General features: G+C 34.9%; 1 protein-coding gene across 1 annotated transcript; it reads left to right on the top strand.

Annotated features, from left to right (window-relative positions):
* The first annotated feature begins 388 nt into the window (after window positions 1-388).
* Window positions 389-6,280, top strand: cldn7b (claudin 7b). Its single transcript, XM_056466880.1, has 4 exons — window positions 389-803; window positions 2,728-2,892; window positions 3,154-3,238; window positions 4,809-6,280. Exons 1-4 carry the CDS (start codon window positions 581-583, stop codon window positions 4,978-4,980), a joined length of 645 nt encoding a protein of 214 aa, XP_056322855.1. The 5' UTR covers window positions 389-580; the 3' UTR covers window positions 4,981-6,280.
* The last annotated feature ends 5,020 nt before the right edge of the window (window positions 6,281-11,300 follow it).

The following is an 11,300-nucleotide window of genomic DNA, read 5'->3' as shown; positions in this document are numbered from 1 at the left end:
TGTTATTAGAAAAAAAAATCATCCTTGATAGCTCATTGTATAGTGCTTCCATCATTTATTTGTATTTTATTTACACGTTTGTAAAAATCCCAAATATAACTATATAATGTAGAATACACATTGGAGTCTTTTATATTTATAACCAACAGAAGCATGTTGACATCTGGTCTAAACAGATTCAAAAGACGAAAGTATGACCAGACTGTGTTGATCAGACCTACAGTGACGTACAGAGTATCTCACCTCTCGATACGCGGTGTCGTCACGAAACCCCCCTACCTCTACAAAACTTCATTGTCAACCTGAAGCAGCAGAAAACGAAACTCCGAGTGTCTCCGCCCATAAAGAGGACGAGACTCTTAAAGCTCAAATCATCAGATTCAGCTCATTTCATAATCAAGGTGCGGCTTCGCTCAACAGGTGTTTGAGTCAGGGCTTCTCTGATTTTTATTAACATTTTAAACTTATTTTTTATGATTTTGACCGATTCATAATCAAAAGGTTGCTGAAACCGAGCCAAATTTGGAAACGAGTAAGTTATTTGCTAAGCAGGTTTAGTTTTTAAACTCATTCTGAGAAGATGGCACATAAAGGACTGCAACTACTAGGGTTTACTCTATCGTTGCTGGGGTTGATTGGGCTCATTATTGGCACAATCATGCCCCAGTGGAAGATGTCTGCTTACGTTGGAGATAATATAATCACAGCTATTGCGATGTACCAGGGCCTTTGGATGTCGTGCGCTTATCAGAGCACCGGCCAACAGCAATGCAAGGTGTATGACTCCGTCCTACAACTCGACAGTAAGTTCAAACTGCCTATTAACTTTTAACTGTTTAAATGCTGTTTGCAGTTCTGAAACGTACCTTAACTTCTACTGAACTGGAATACCAGTTGTATTCTAATTTATTTCGAAAGCTGTTGTTTCGGGAAAACTGTAGCCTACCTGAGTGCACGCATGCGCGTATGGTTCACTTTACTAACCATAGACAGTGGTACTGATATGAATGCTTCGTACTGTGACAATGCATACTCTAGCACCGTTTTTACAAATGATAAAATAAGTTATTCATATTTATTGCGGCATCATCCTAAATTATTTTAGAAATTGTGATTCTTGTTATGATTACCTGTAAAAAAAAAATAAAATAAACCGATATTTCACTCTATTGTGATGTTTGTCTATCCTTGCATGAAAGATATCGAGCTCAAACTGTTTGTCATTACCACGCCCTGTTCACTTGGCGGCAACTCATCTCGAGTTACCACAGTAAGGACACGCACCTGTCCTGTTCTTCAAAACAAAAATCATGCTTTGTGCTAAAATAAAAAATTTATTAACTTGGCTGTCATATAAGTGGCGTTTGGTTAAAAAATATCTTTGTTTCACACGTTCGTGCAGGACTGGTTGTTAGATAAGATTTTTTGTTTAGACTACGTTTTGTTACTGTGTGAATGCTATATTCGCTCGTCAAAGAAGCTTAAAGGCATCCGACCTTCGGAATGTGCAAAGATTTCCAATCCAGAGTTGCCAAAATAGGAGATTATTCTTGATTATAAAACAAAATATAAATCGTTTTAACATTAGTGTGAACTCTCTAACTGGGACATTGCTAGTTTATTGATGGCTGATACGGTTGGGTTACGCTTTTACTCAAAGTAATGATTATACGGGCGTGACTCCCACCCTTCCTCCCCTTGCGGAAATCCAGTGCTCCTGGATCGGGTGGGGAGGCAGGCATTGTCTTTGAACGGCTCCAGTTATTTTGCCAACAGCTTATCAAAACAACCAATAGAAGACTCCTTTGTAAAGCACCTAAACACAGACAATAAACTCTTTTTTTTATATAATAACACTACAGGCGCTTTTGCCTTTGTTTTGTTAATGTTTATTTACCAGATTTGTTTTTCCATTTTTACTCCCAGCATCTGAGATTGATGGAAAGGAGTTGTTTGGCTCACTTCAGCCATTTTGTTTATAGCTATGACTTTATAGACCCTAAAGTAATTTAGCCAGTTACCATATCAGATTTTTGATATAAGTTGTGTGAAATAAGACTCTTATCAGTTAGTTTATTTTCCATTTATGATCTGTACACAAACATGCCTCACATTTCAGGTTTGTAATTGTATCTAACTGTAATATTGCTATTAGGGATGATAAAACAGACAAGGTGACGTAATTGCCAGGAGCCATTTTGTACATCAAGCTAGATTTTAATTTGAACTTTAATTCAGATGAAGACTTTAAGATTGCCTAAGAACTTCAATGTTTCTACTCAGTAACAATTCGAAATATTAAGAAGTGCTAAAATGCTTTTGATGAGCAAACTATGCCAGCAAAGAGAAAATAAAGTAATGTTGCAGTAACACCCAACTTCCCATATCTGGTCAAACCGGTTCCTTCTCTAAAGCTAAAGGGCAAATTGCTGCCCACATATGTATACAATCTTCCCTGTGCTCTCAAAGGAACCTTCCGGTTGAAACTGGTCTTTGCACCTGACTGCAGGTGTAGTGGGGGAAGGGCTTTTGTTCTGAGTCAGAGAGAAAAACAAAAGTCAGTGGATAACTGGGCCATTTTAAAGTGTTCATAATCTTTCTATTTTATATTCAGCATTAGAATGCAGCTTACTCTCAACAATTGTTAGTATATTTACCTTTAAGTAAAAAAATATTTATTCACCTTTTCTTTCTGTAACTCCCTTTCTTTACCCTCCCCCTTTTCAGGTGCTCTCCAGGCAACTCGTGCCCTGATGGTTGTAGCAATTCTTCTTACAGTAGTTGGACTGGGTGTGGCCAGCATGGGCATGAAGTGCACTAACTGTGGTGGTGATGACAAGGTCAAAAAGTCCCGCATTGCCATGACAGGCGGTATAATCCTCTCTGTTGGAGGTAAGATCACTCCCGTATCATTACAGATGCTGTTAAAGCACAACATGTTGCCCCAAAATGCTCCCTGAAATCTAATCCTTTAACACTTTCCTTTTTAGGAATGTCTGATATCTTTGCCATTTCAATTTACTCTAGTACAGATCTTTGTCAGATGACGTTTTTAAAATGTTTCTCTCCTGTTGTGGGCTGAAAAATGTCTGTGTCAAAAACATGTTTGGAATTTTTCTAATAAGTAACTAATTTATCGTTTCTTTTCCTCAGCCCTCTGTAGCATTGTTGCCTGTGGCTGGTTTACAAGTCAAATTATCAGGGATTTCTACAACCCCTTCACACCTGTCAATACAAAGTAAGTGGCTTCAATGAATGTGTGCATCAAATCATTTTAGTCATCTCAACATGAAATACTCCAATACTTAAAATGTTCATTTGCAAAATTTCACTTCGTAGCTATATATAGATTTATTATGTTGATTCTAAGTAACTTTTGTGACTGACTTTTGCAACTGTCAACAATTAACATCTACTAAAATGCTATTTAGATGGTCTCCAAACAGAATCATTCCAACCACACATCTTAACGCTAAACTAACAATGACCAACAGGCTTGGATAGAATAATTTTTTTCTCCTTCCACTACATCTAGCGCTCAGCAATGTCCAAACAGCTTAAAAAGCTGAGGGGGAAATGTGGTGAGCAAGCAAAATCCAGGATTTCAAGGAACTAGCTTACCTGCTTTTAATGATTCTAGAAGACTTTTTTATGAAAAGAACTCTCTTAAGGACATTTTTAACAAAGTGACACCAGAAAAGATTTTAGAATTCTTATTATATATTAACACTAAACATCTTATTTAACTTGTGTATTCGTTTGTTTGTTTGTTCTTAATTGTTTATTTAATATTGAAATGTTCTTGCCATGAAAATAGCCTTGGTTGCTGACATGGCAGTAACATTATGAACAAGCTTACTGTCGTCATCATCAAAATGATGCCTGCTCAAAGAAAACTGATACTTTATTCAATAATATTGATTTTATGCTTATGTAGATTTAACCACATTGCATAGTTGTGTTTGGACAGTGCACAATATTTTCTGAATTAATTGGTGATATTGCAAGGTAAAAGCTTTACAGACTGTTGTTCAACAAGTGCAGAGTAAAAACAAATCCTCTGCACATGTGATGAACGTTTCGTCATTTACCATGTACTTGCACTGTTGTTATGTGGACAGTCCAGAAAGTTGCAAGCGGTTGCAGGCTAACAAGCACAGTGTGTGGATCGCCACAGAAAATTTTTTGCTAAAGCATACTTTGTGCTTTTAATTATAACTGTTCCCCTTCATAATTTTGCTAAAAAAAACAAAAACTTTTATTTATTTATTTTTTTTTTTTGCATGAATATAAAAATGAAGCTTAAAAACGGCATGAAACTTGCATTTTGAAACTTGCATTTAGGACCCCAAAGTTATATGAATGAACAGGCAAAGTGCTAAGGTATATTTAGCTTCAGTTAAAATCATTGTGTAAATGTTCTAGAATTCTAACTGAGGCTGCATTCCATTCTGAAGATTTCATCCCTATGCCATAATGAAGGGGCGATGAAGTGTAGGGGACCAAAGCAAAATCTGTTCCTTGGCACAAACATCTGCAATCACAAATTATTAAACTTGCAAAAAAGATGTTTAGTACTTGTACCAACAATATTTGCAATTCTGAGGGTTGCTCTATTAATGTGTTTAGTAAGTAGTTTCAGCTTGGAACAACACTATGTTGGCCATGATGATTCTTACTGTGAAGTACTTTTTGGCAACAAAACAAAAGGAGACTTCATCTGTTTCACTGACTTATCTTCTGTTTCTCTTAATGATCACAATGTAAAGGGAACTCCTAGCTCATAACGTAATATTTTCTCTCTGTAGGTATGAATTTGGTGCAGCTATTTTCATCGCCTGGGCTGGTGCATTTCTCGATATAATGGGTGGAGGCATGTTGGCCTCTTCTTGCTCAAAGGGTCAATCATCTTCTTACCCCAAGTCATCCAGACCCGTCAAGTCCTCCAGACCACCCAGCAGCAGCAAGGAGTATGTTTGAGCCAATTGTTCACGAGCTGGAAAGGACATGATCAATCCCAGAGCATGGGTAGAAGTTTGCCCAGTCAGCTGATATGAGATCTGTTTAATTTTGTTTGTGTTTGACTATAGATAGAAAAGAACAGCTCAGAAAGGTATTTTGGCCAACTTTTACTTGTGTTCCGATACAGCAGCCCACCACAAATGGTCACTACTTTCTTTTGGTTAGCTCCTTGTTCCAACTTCCCCCACCCCCCATTATAAAATGTGAGTTCGCAAAGGGGCTTCTTCCCCAGAGTCTTCCTCATTTCAGATTACTGTCATGTTTAGTGAACATGAAAGAGGGAGATCTGCTCAGGGAAAAATCATCACTCGTACTGCTCGGCTACACCACATCTCTGCTTCCAGCTGTTAAACCCATGACTTGATCTCATCTGCCTTGCTTGCATCATTTTATGAACTGTGCCAGGCACTGAGGTGCTTATGAACAATTAATGCATGTATTACATTTTTAAAGCCAAGGATTACACGCAAATAACCTGGTTCACTATGCAGCATTTTTATCTGTCGGGTCCCCATGCCAACTTTAAGTGAAGTTTCACTTTCTTTTGAAATGAAGTACTGAATTACCAAACTGCTCTAAGAGAACTCATTTATGGTACACTGAAAAAAAAAGTTTCATTGAATTTACGAAAAAAAAAATTGATTATATGGGCTGAGTTTAAACAAACAAATTCAACTTAATTTAAATTCAGCCCTTATAAATTGTTTGCAACCACCTACCTTAAAATGAGCAAATCCAATGAATATTGTTTAAGCTAATGAAGCTATAGATTAAAACTTTAGATGGAAAAATAAAGATTGATTTGGTTTAGATGAGGCTTGACATGAAGCACTAAAATCAAGTTGCTCTTTCTTATGCAACATGAACCTTTTCATTTGCTGTTGTTCTTTGTGTTGAGTGTAGACCTCGGTTTATGTGCCCATTTAGGAAGCTAATGTTACAACATGCTTTTGTTTTTATACACTCCATTAATTGGTCACAAGAAAAAAGCTGTGAATATTGGCTTAGTCTAATCACTGCTGGTTACAACTATTTTTATATTACTGTAAAACTTTTTTTTCTCCCTCTCCTCTGTTTTTTTTTTTATTTTGCTTTGGTCTGTGCTTGAACCATTTGATGTGGGTTGCACTCAAGTCTACTTAGGATAGAGTCACGTGAATGTCTGTGACTAGCTTATGCAAATATTTAACTTTTTAAAATGTTTTCGACTTTTAAAGTTTGCAATTATAAAATTTTGTAAATAAATTTTTTAAACCGAGTCTGACCGATTTCAGTTTCTTTTGTCTAATATGTAGCAGTTTAACCCTATTAGTGATTTGCAAATACTTCATGCATTGTGTGTCACGTGGTCTTTGGACTTCAGTATCATCATAATTCCTGCATTCTGGCTATTGCAGCAAATTTATTAGGCCAGTAATGGGAGAATTTGAGTGAAGGGATAACTCAATTCTGTCTAGTTATGTTTTGCCTATGACATTTTTAAATCTTTGCCCTTTAATCAAGCATTATGATGTAGAATATAAGCACATTGTACAATAGAGAAACAAGGAAATATTAATAACTATTTAAATTATAGTAACTAAGTAAAATATTCCATGGTGGGCTTATACTGTAGTTTACCTTTTTGGTCAAATGATTAAGTTTAACAAAATCTGGGGTTTTCCTATTTGCCAATGTAATCTGTAGTTTTTTATTTTTTAATTTAAATCTGTAAGAGCGTTAAAAAGTAAAACTGCAAGGGTCATTCTACAGTAATGTACATTTTTCTGTCTGCAATATTACACTTGAAGAAAATCTTTGTTTACAATTTTTTAAATATATTTTAAAATGAAACTATATGTTATTTGAACCGTTACACCCTTTTAAGTCATAAATGTGGCAATAATTTGTGTTTTAATTACTTCTGTAAAATTTCGAACACCACAAAACTGCTTGTCCCCACAGCCATGTACTGAAGCAATGTGCTTTATTTTGTTTTAACTTGTTTTTTTTATCTCTCAAAATACATGTATTAAAACAATCACATATATGATGTAAATGACATTTTAAAAGAAAATACCAAATAAATATTATAAAATATCATGAAAGTAGTTCCCTGGAGTTGTGTCACTGGTGTTCCAGTTAAACAAAAGTCTAATATTTTTGAACAAATATCACTCAAATGACATACATTGACTTTCTACCTATTTCCTGCAGATCTGTGAAAAAAAAGCCCATTGTAACTCCACTGCCATTTTTCAGTTATCAGAAATGTATTCTATTTATCTCATGATTCTATTTCAAGCATTTAGTTAGTGTCACTGGTGTGACCTCATTTTGTTGTTAAAAAATTGTTAAAAAAAAAAAAGTGAGCAATTTAATGAGTATATCATGACTTTCGATATGTGGTAAGATACCTTGCAGCAGACGTTTTGTAAAATGCTATTTTCATATAAATTGTCGCTGGTGTTACTTTTCTTTTGGGTAACACCGCTGAAGATCATTGTTTTTCTCGCTGGTAATTAATTTGTGTTACTGATGCTACTGTGTTTTTTCCTGTAATATTACAAACTAGACTATCAACTCTTTATTAACAATGTTTTATAGTAAATGTGTACTGTTAATGAACACGGATTTCTGATACCGTTCATATAACCTTTCAAAGGCACCTTAATGTTAGCTAGTTTAGCAAAATCATAGTGATTTTGTCGTTACCGTTGTTGTTTTTTAAGAAACCATGATTAATTTTTGTGCTGGACGGCAAGTGTTTGACTAATTGTGAAATGGCACCAAAATAACTATTTTGACTGTGCAAGATTAACTTAATTATTCATAAAAATTACTTAGCGTAACCCACCTTCAGTCCTTCCAGATGATAACGTGTACATTTGTCACAAAAATGTGTTGAGATACGTAATAATTTAAAAGATACAACATTTACATCCATTGAATTTTGCTACACTCAAAATTTATAGTTAGTTTTATAGAAATAATCTAACATCATGAAATAGCACTTTTAACAAACCCAATTAAAATATATAAGACATAATAGCCATTTTTTGTTGCATTATCATTCTTTTTCTCTAACTCTGACTACATGTGCTGAAAAAAATCAATAAATAACATTTTATGAAACCTTTAATATAGCCCAAAAATAGTTAACACCAGTGACAATAAATGGTATTTTCTTTAAATAAATGTACAAAAAAAAAAAAACTAATCATCAAGTTGTCATTCATGTGTTTTTATAAAGTCAAAAGGTAATTGATAAATGTTATCTAAGTTTAAATGTTAAAAAAGAAATGGATTTTTAGACTTTTTTTTTTTTAAGTGCACGTTTCTGTAACCCACAATAGTCCTAATATGAGACTTGCTGCCATTGACTATAATATGATTAACAAAACAGCTTTTAACCTGATTTGCACCAGCCCAAATATGTGACACAAAATATAAGGTAATTTTCTTACCTGTGTTTTGCTCTCTAATTACTGCCGATCAGGGTTCACATCCTGCTAGTGTATCCTCAGTCAAAGGCCTTAACTTAACATTGTAGGCCCTGCTAATTCAGATTTGAGACTCCTAAAGTAAACCACAATAAAAGGTTGGTCATCTTATCCTTTATCATATTCAGTTTTTTTAATTGTCAGTGAACAATATTGATATCTTAAGGTAAACCGTGTTGTTCACATACAAAAACAAATAAATACCCACCACACGTCTTTCCAAAAGGTACATGTTTGTACCTCATTTACCACTGCTGCTTACATATTGTTATATTACAAACTAGACTAACAACTCTTTATTAACAATATTTTATAGTAAATGTGTACTGTTAATGAACACGGATTTCTGATACCGTTAGTATAAACTTTCAAAAGCATCTTAATGTTAGCAACTCTACAGCAAGTGTTTGACTAATTGTGAATTGGCGCCAAAATAACTATTTGAACTGTGCACGATTAACCTAATCATTCATAAAGATTACTTAACGTAACCCACCTTCAGTCCGTCCAGATGATAAACGTGTAGATTTTTTTGACAACTTTCAAAAGTGCTGTTGCAGTAAAGCCGTTAGTGACGTTTACACCCAAACCGCAGAACTGCTTATTATTTAGGGTTTGTTGCCATCTAGTGGACTATGGTGGAACAGTTTGACACTGAAAATTAAGAAATCATGTCACGTTTTTTAACCATTTGATGTCAAGTTTACAATTTATTTATTATTATGTCCTTTTTCCCCAGTGCTGAAATACAGAATACAAGCAACACAGTATAAATACTTCATACATGCCACATAATCACTCAGCCATCTGATCACATCAGCTTGTTACATACTTGATCAAAAGTAATGCATGGCAATAATCAATCAAGTGCATAGCTTTTTTCAAAGTGATAACTAATACAACGAGCAAAAAAGGGCTAAACCCAGGCCCGTAGCCAGCCTGGTGAAAGGGATGGTTGTTTTTTCTCAAAAAAGTGGACCTTTTTGCAATTATACGCCTCATTTTCTATTGAATTTTAAAATTTAAATACCGCATTTGAGTGACATTTTAAGTATTCTGAATTAGCTTGTCGGATGGGCATCATAACCACACTTTTTGACCATTCATTCATTCATTCATTCATTCATTCATTCATTCAATCATTTTCTTTTTGGCTTAGTCTCTTTATTAATCTGAGATCGCCACAGCGGCATGAACTGCCAACTTATCCAGCATATGTTTTACGCAACGGATGCCCTACCAATTCCAACCCATCACTGGGAAACATCCATTCACACACATTCACTATGGACAATTTAGCTTACCCAATTCACTTATACCACATGTTTTTGGGCTTGTGGGGGAAACTGGAGCACCCGGAAGAAACCCACGTGAACACGGGGAGAACATGCAAACTCTACACAGAAATGCCAACTGACCCAGCCGAAGCTCGAAACAGCAACCTTCTTGAAGCGATTGTGCTACCCACTGCGCCACCCTGCTGCCCCACTTTTTGACCATGTTAGCCAAAACAGTATTGCAATAAATTTGAATGTGGCCTCTTTTGGTGCATCACACCTTTTTATTGGTAAGTTTTTGTTTCTCAAATAAGGTCCAAGATTTAGAATAAAAGTTGCTTGTAAAATGTTTTCTCCATTTAAAAACAACACAGTACTTCTCTTACGTCAGACTGTATGTTTTCTTGCACTGCTGTATGTTGGACTCATGAAAAATATTTGTTAGCATTGACCGAAACTTATTAGCAGAAGTCACACTGAAGCGAAGGCCAACAGAGGATTCCAGTTGGTCTTAAAGCCTTTTTTCGATGGGTTACTTTCACCATGATGGCATAGCAGTCAAAAAAGTACAAATAAGCTTATGTATGGGACAAATTCTGGACCTTTGTCAGTGAGGGGTGGGTCTTTCAAACCACCCAAACCGCCCCCTGGCTACGGGCCTGAAACCAGTTATAGATGCAAAACCTTCAGTAGCTAAGTGATTCTCACAATAGGGCACAATTAAAATTATAGCCTATACAAACTAATACAAAAACAAATAAAAATGTAAACGAATAATCAAAATTCTATTAACAAATAAGTGCATTTATTTTTAAAACAACTGGAATAAAGAAAATTAGTCATAGTACTTTACTTTAACCAATTATTTTTTTCTTCCCCTAATAAAATGTTTGGAAAAATAAAAGTTGAAAGTTAGAGCTCACAAGGGTCATAGAATTTCTGGAATATCATGGGATTTTAAAAGGTCTATTCCCGACATTGATAGTCAAGGAATTTTGTATATTTTTGTATATAAGTCAGGGAGTTTTTTTGTAGTGTAATTTTTCTTTACAGAATCATGTTATCACATTGTTGCACACTTTTGCATGTTGGTATGGTTAAGCTATTTTCCAGTGCCATTTTATTTTTTTCCCACTCGTCATCTGGTAGTCACCAAGCTGTAGGCATGGGCCGGTATAAGATTCTGACGATATGATAACCTTGGATAAAAATATCACGGTTTCACGATTTGACATTATTGTGATTACTGCTCTAAAATATAATCTTTTTAAATGTTTCTGCAAGTTTCATCACATCAAATTTAAGACTTTTAAAGACCTTTCTAAGACCGTTATGAATGAAATTTCAGACTTTTTTTTACTTTTCAGACAAAATGCTAATAATTTTCTGTAATAACTAGTGGAATTGTTTTTTACTTTCCCCATTAAAAATACAGTTCAGTTATTTCTTAGCCACATATTTCAAATAATGTAAAAACAAATCAAAACAAGCAAACTCTAGTTATATATATATATTTCTA

The sequence above is a fragment of the Danio aesculapii genome, chromosome 10 (genome assembly GCF_903798145.1).
Source record: "Danio aesculapii chromosome 10, fDanAes4.1, whole genome shotgun sequence".
Taxonomy (NCBI): Eukaryota; Metazoa; Chordata; class Actinopteri; order Cypriniformes; family Danionidae; genus Danio; species Danio aesculapii.
The sequence above is the reverse complement of the archived record's forward strand: the minus strand, read 5'-3'. Positions and strand labels throughout refer to the sequence as shown.

What these genes read in the sequence shown, in the direction of transcription:
- cldn7b (XM_056466880.1), top strand. Translation starts at nt 581, where the DNA reads ATGGCACATAAAGGACTGCAACTACTAGGGTTTACTCTATCGTTGCTG. An exon ending in TATAATCCTCTCTGTTGGAG is followed by an intron (nt 2,893 to 3,153) that starts GTAAGATCACTC and finishes TCTTTTCCTCAG; the next exon opens with CCCTCTGTAGCATTGTTGCC. An exon ending in TTCACACCTGTCAATACAAA is followed by an intron (nt 3,239 to 4,808) that starts GTAAGTGGCTTC and finishes TTCTCTCTGTAG; the next exon opens with GTATGAATTTGGTGCAGCTA.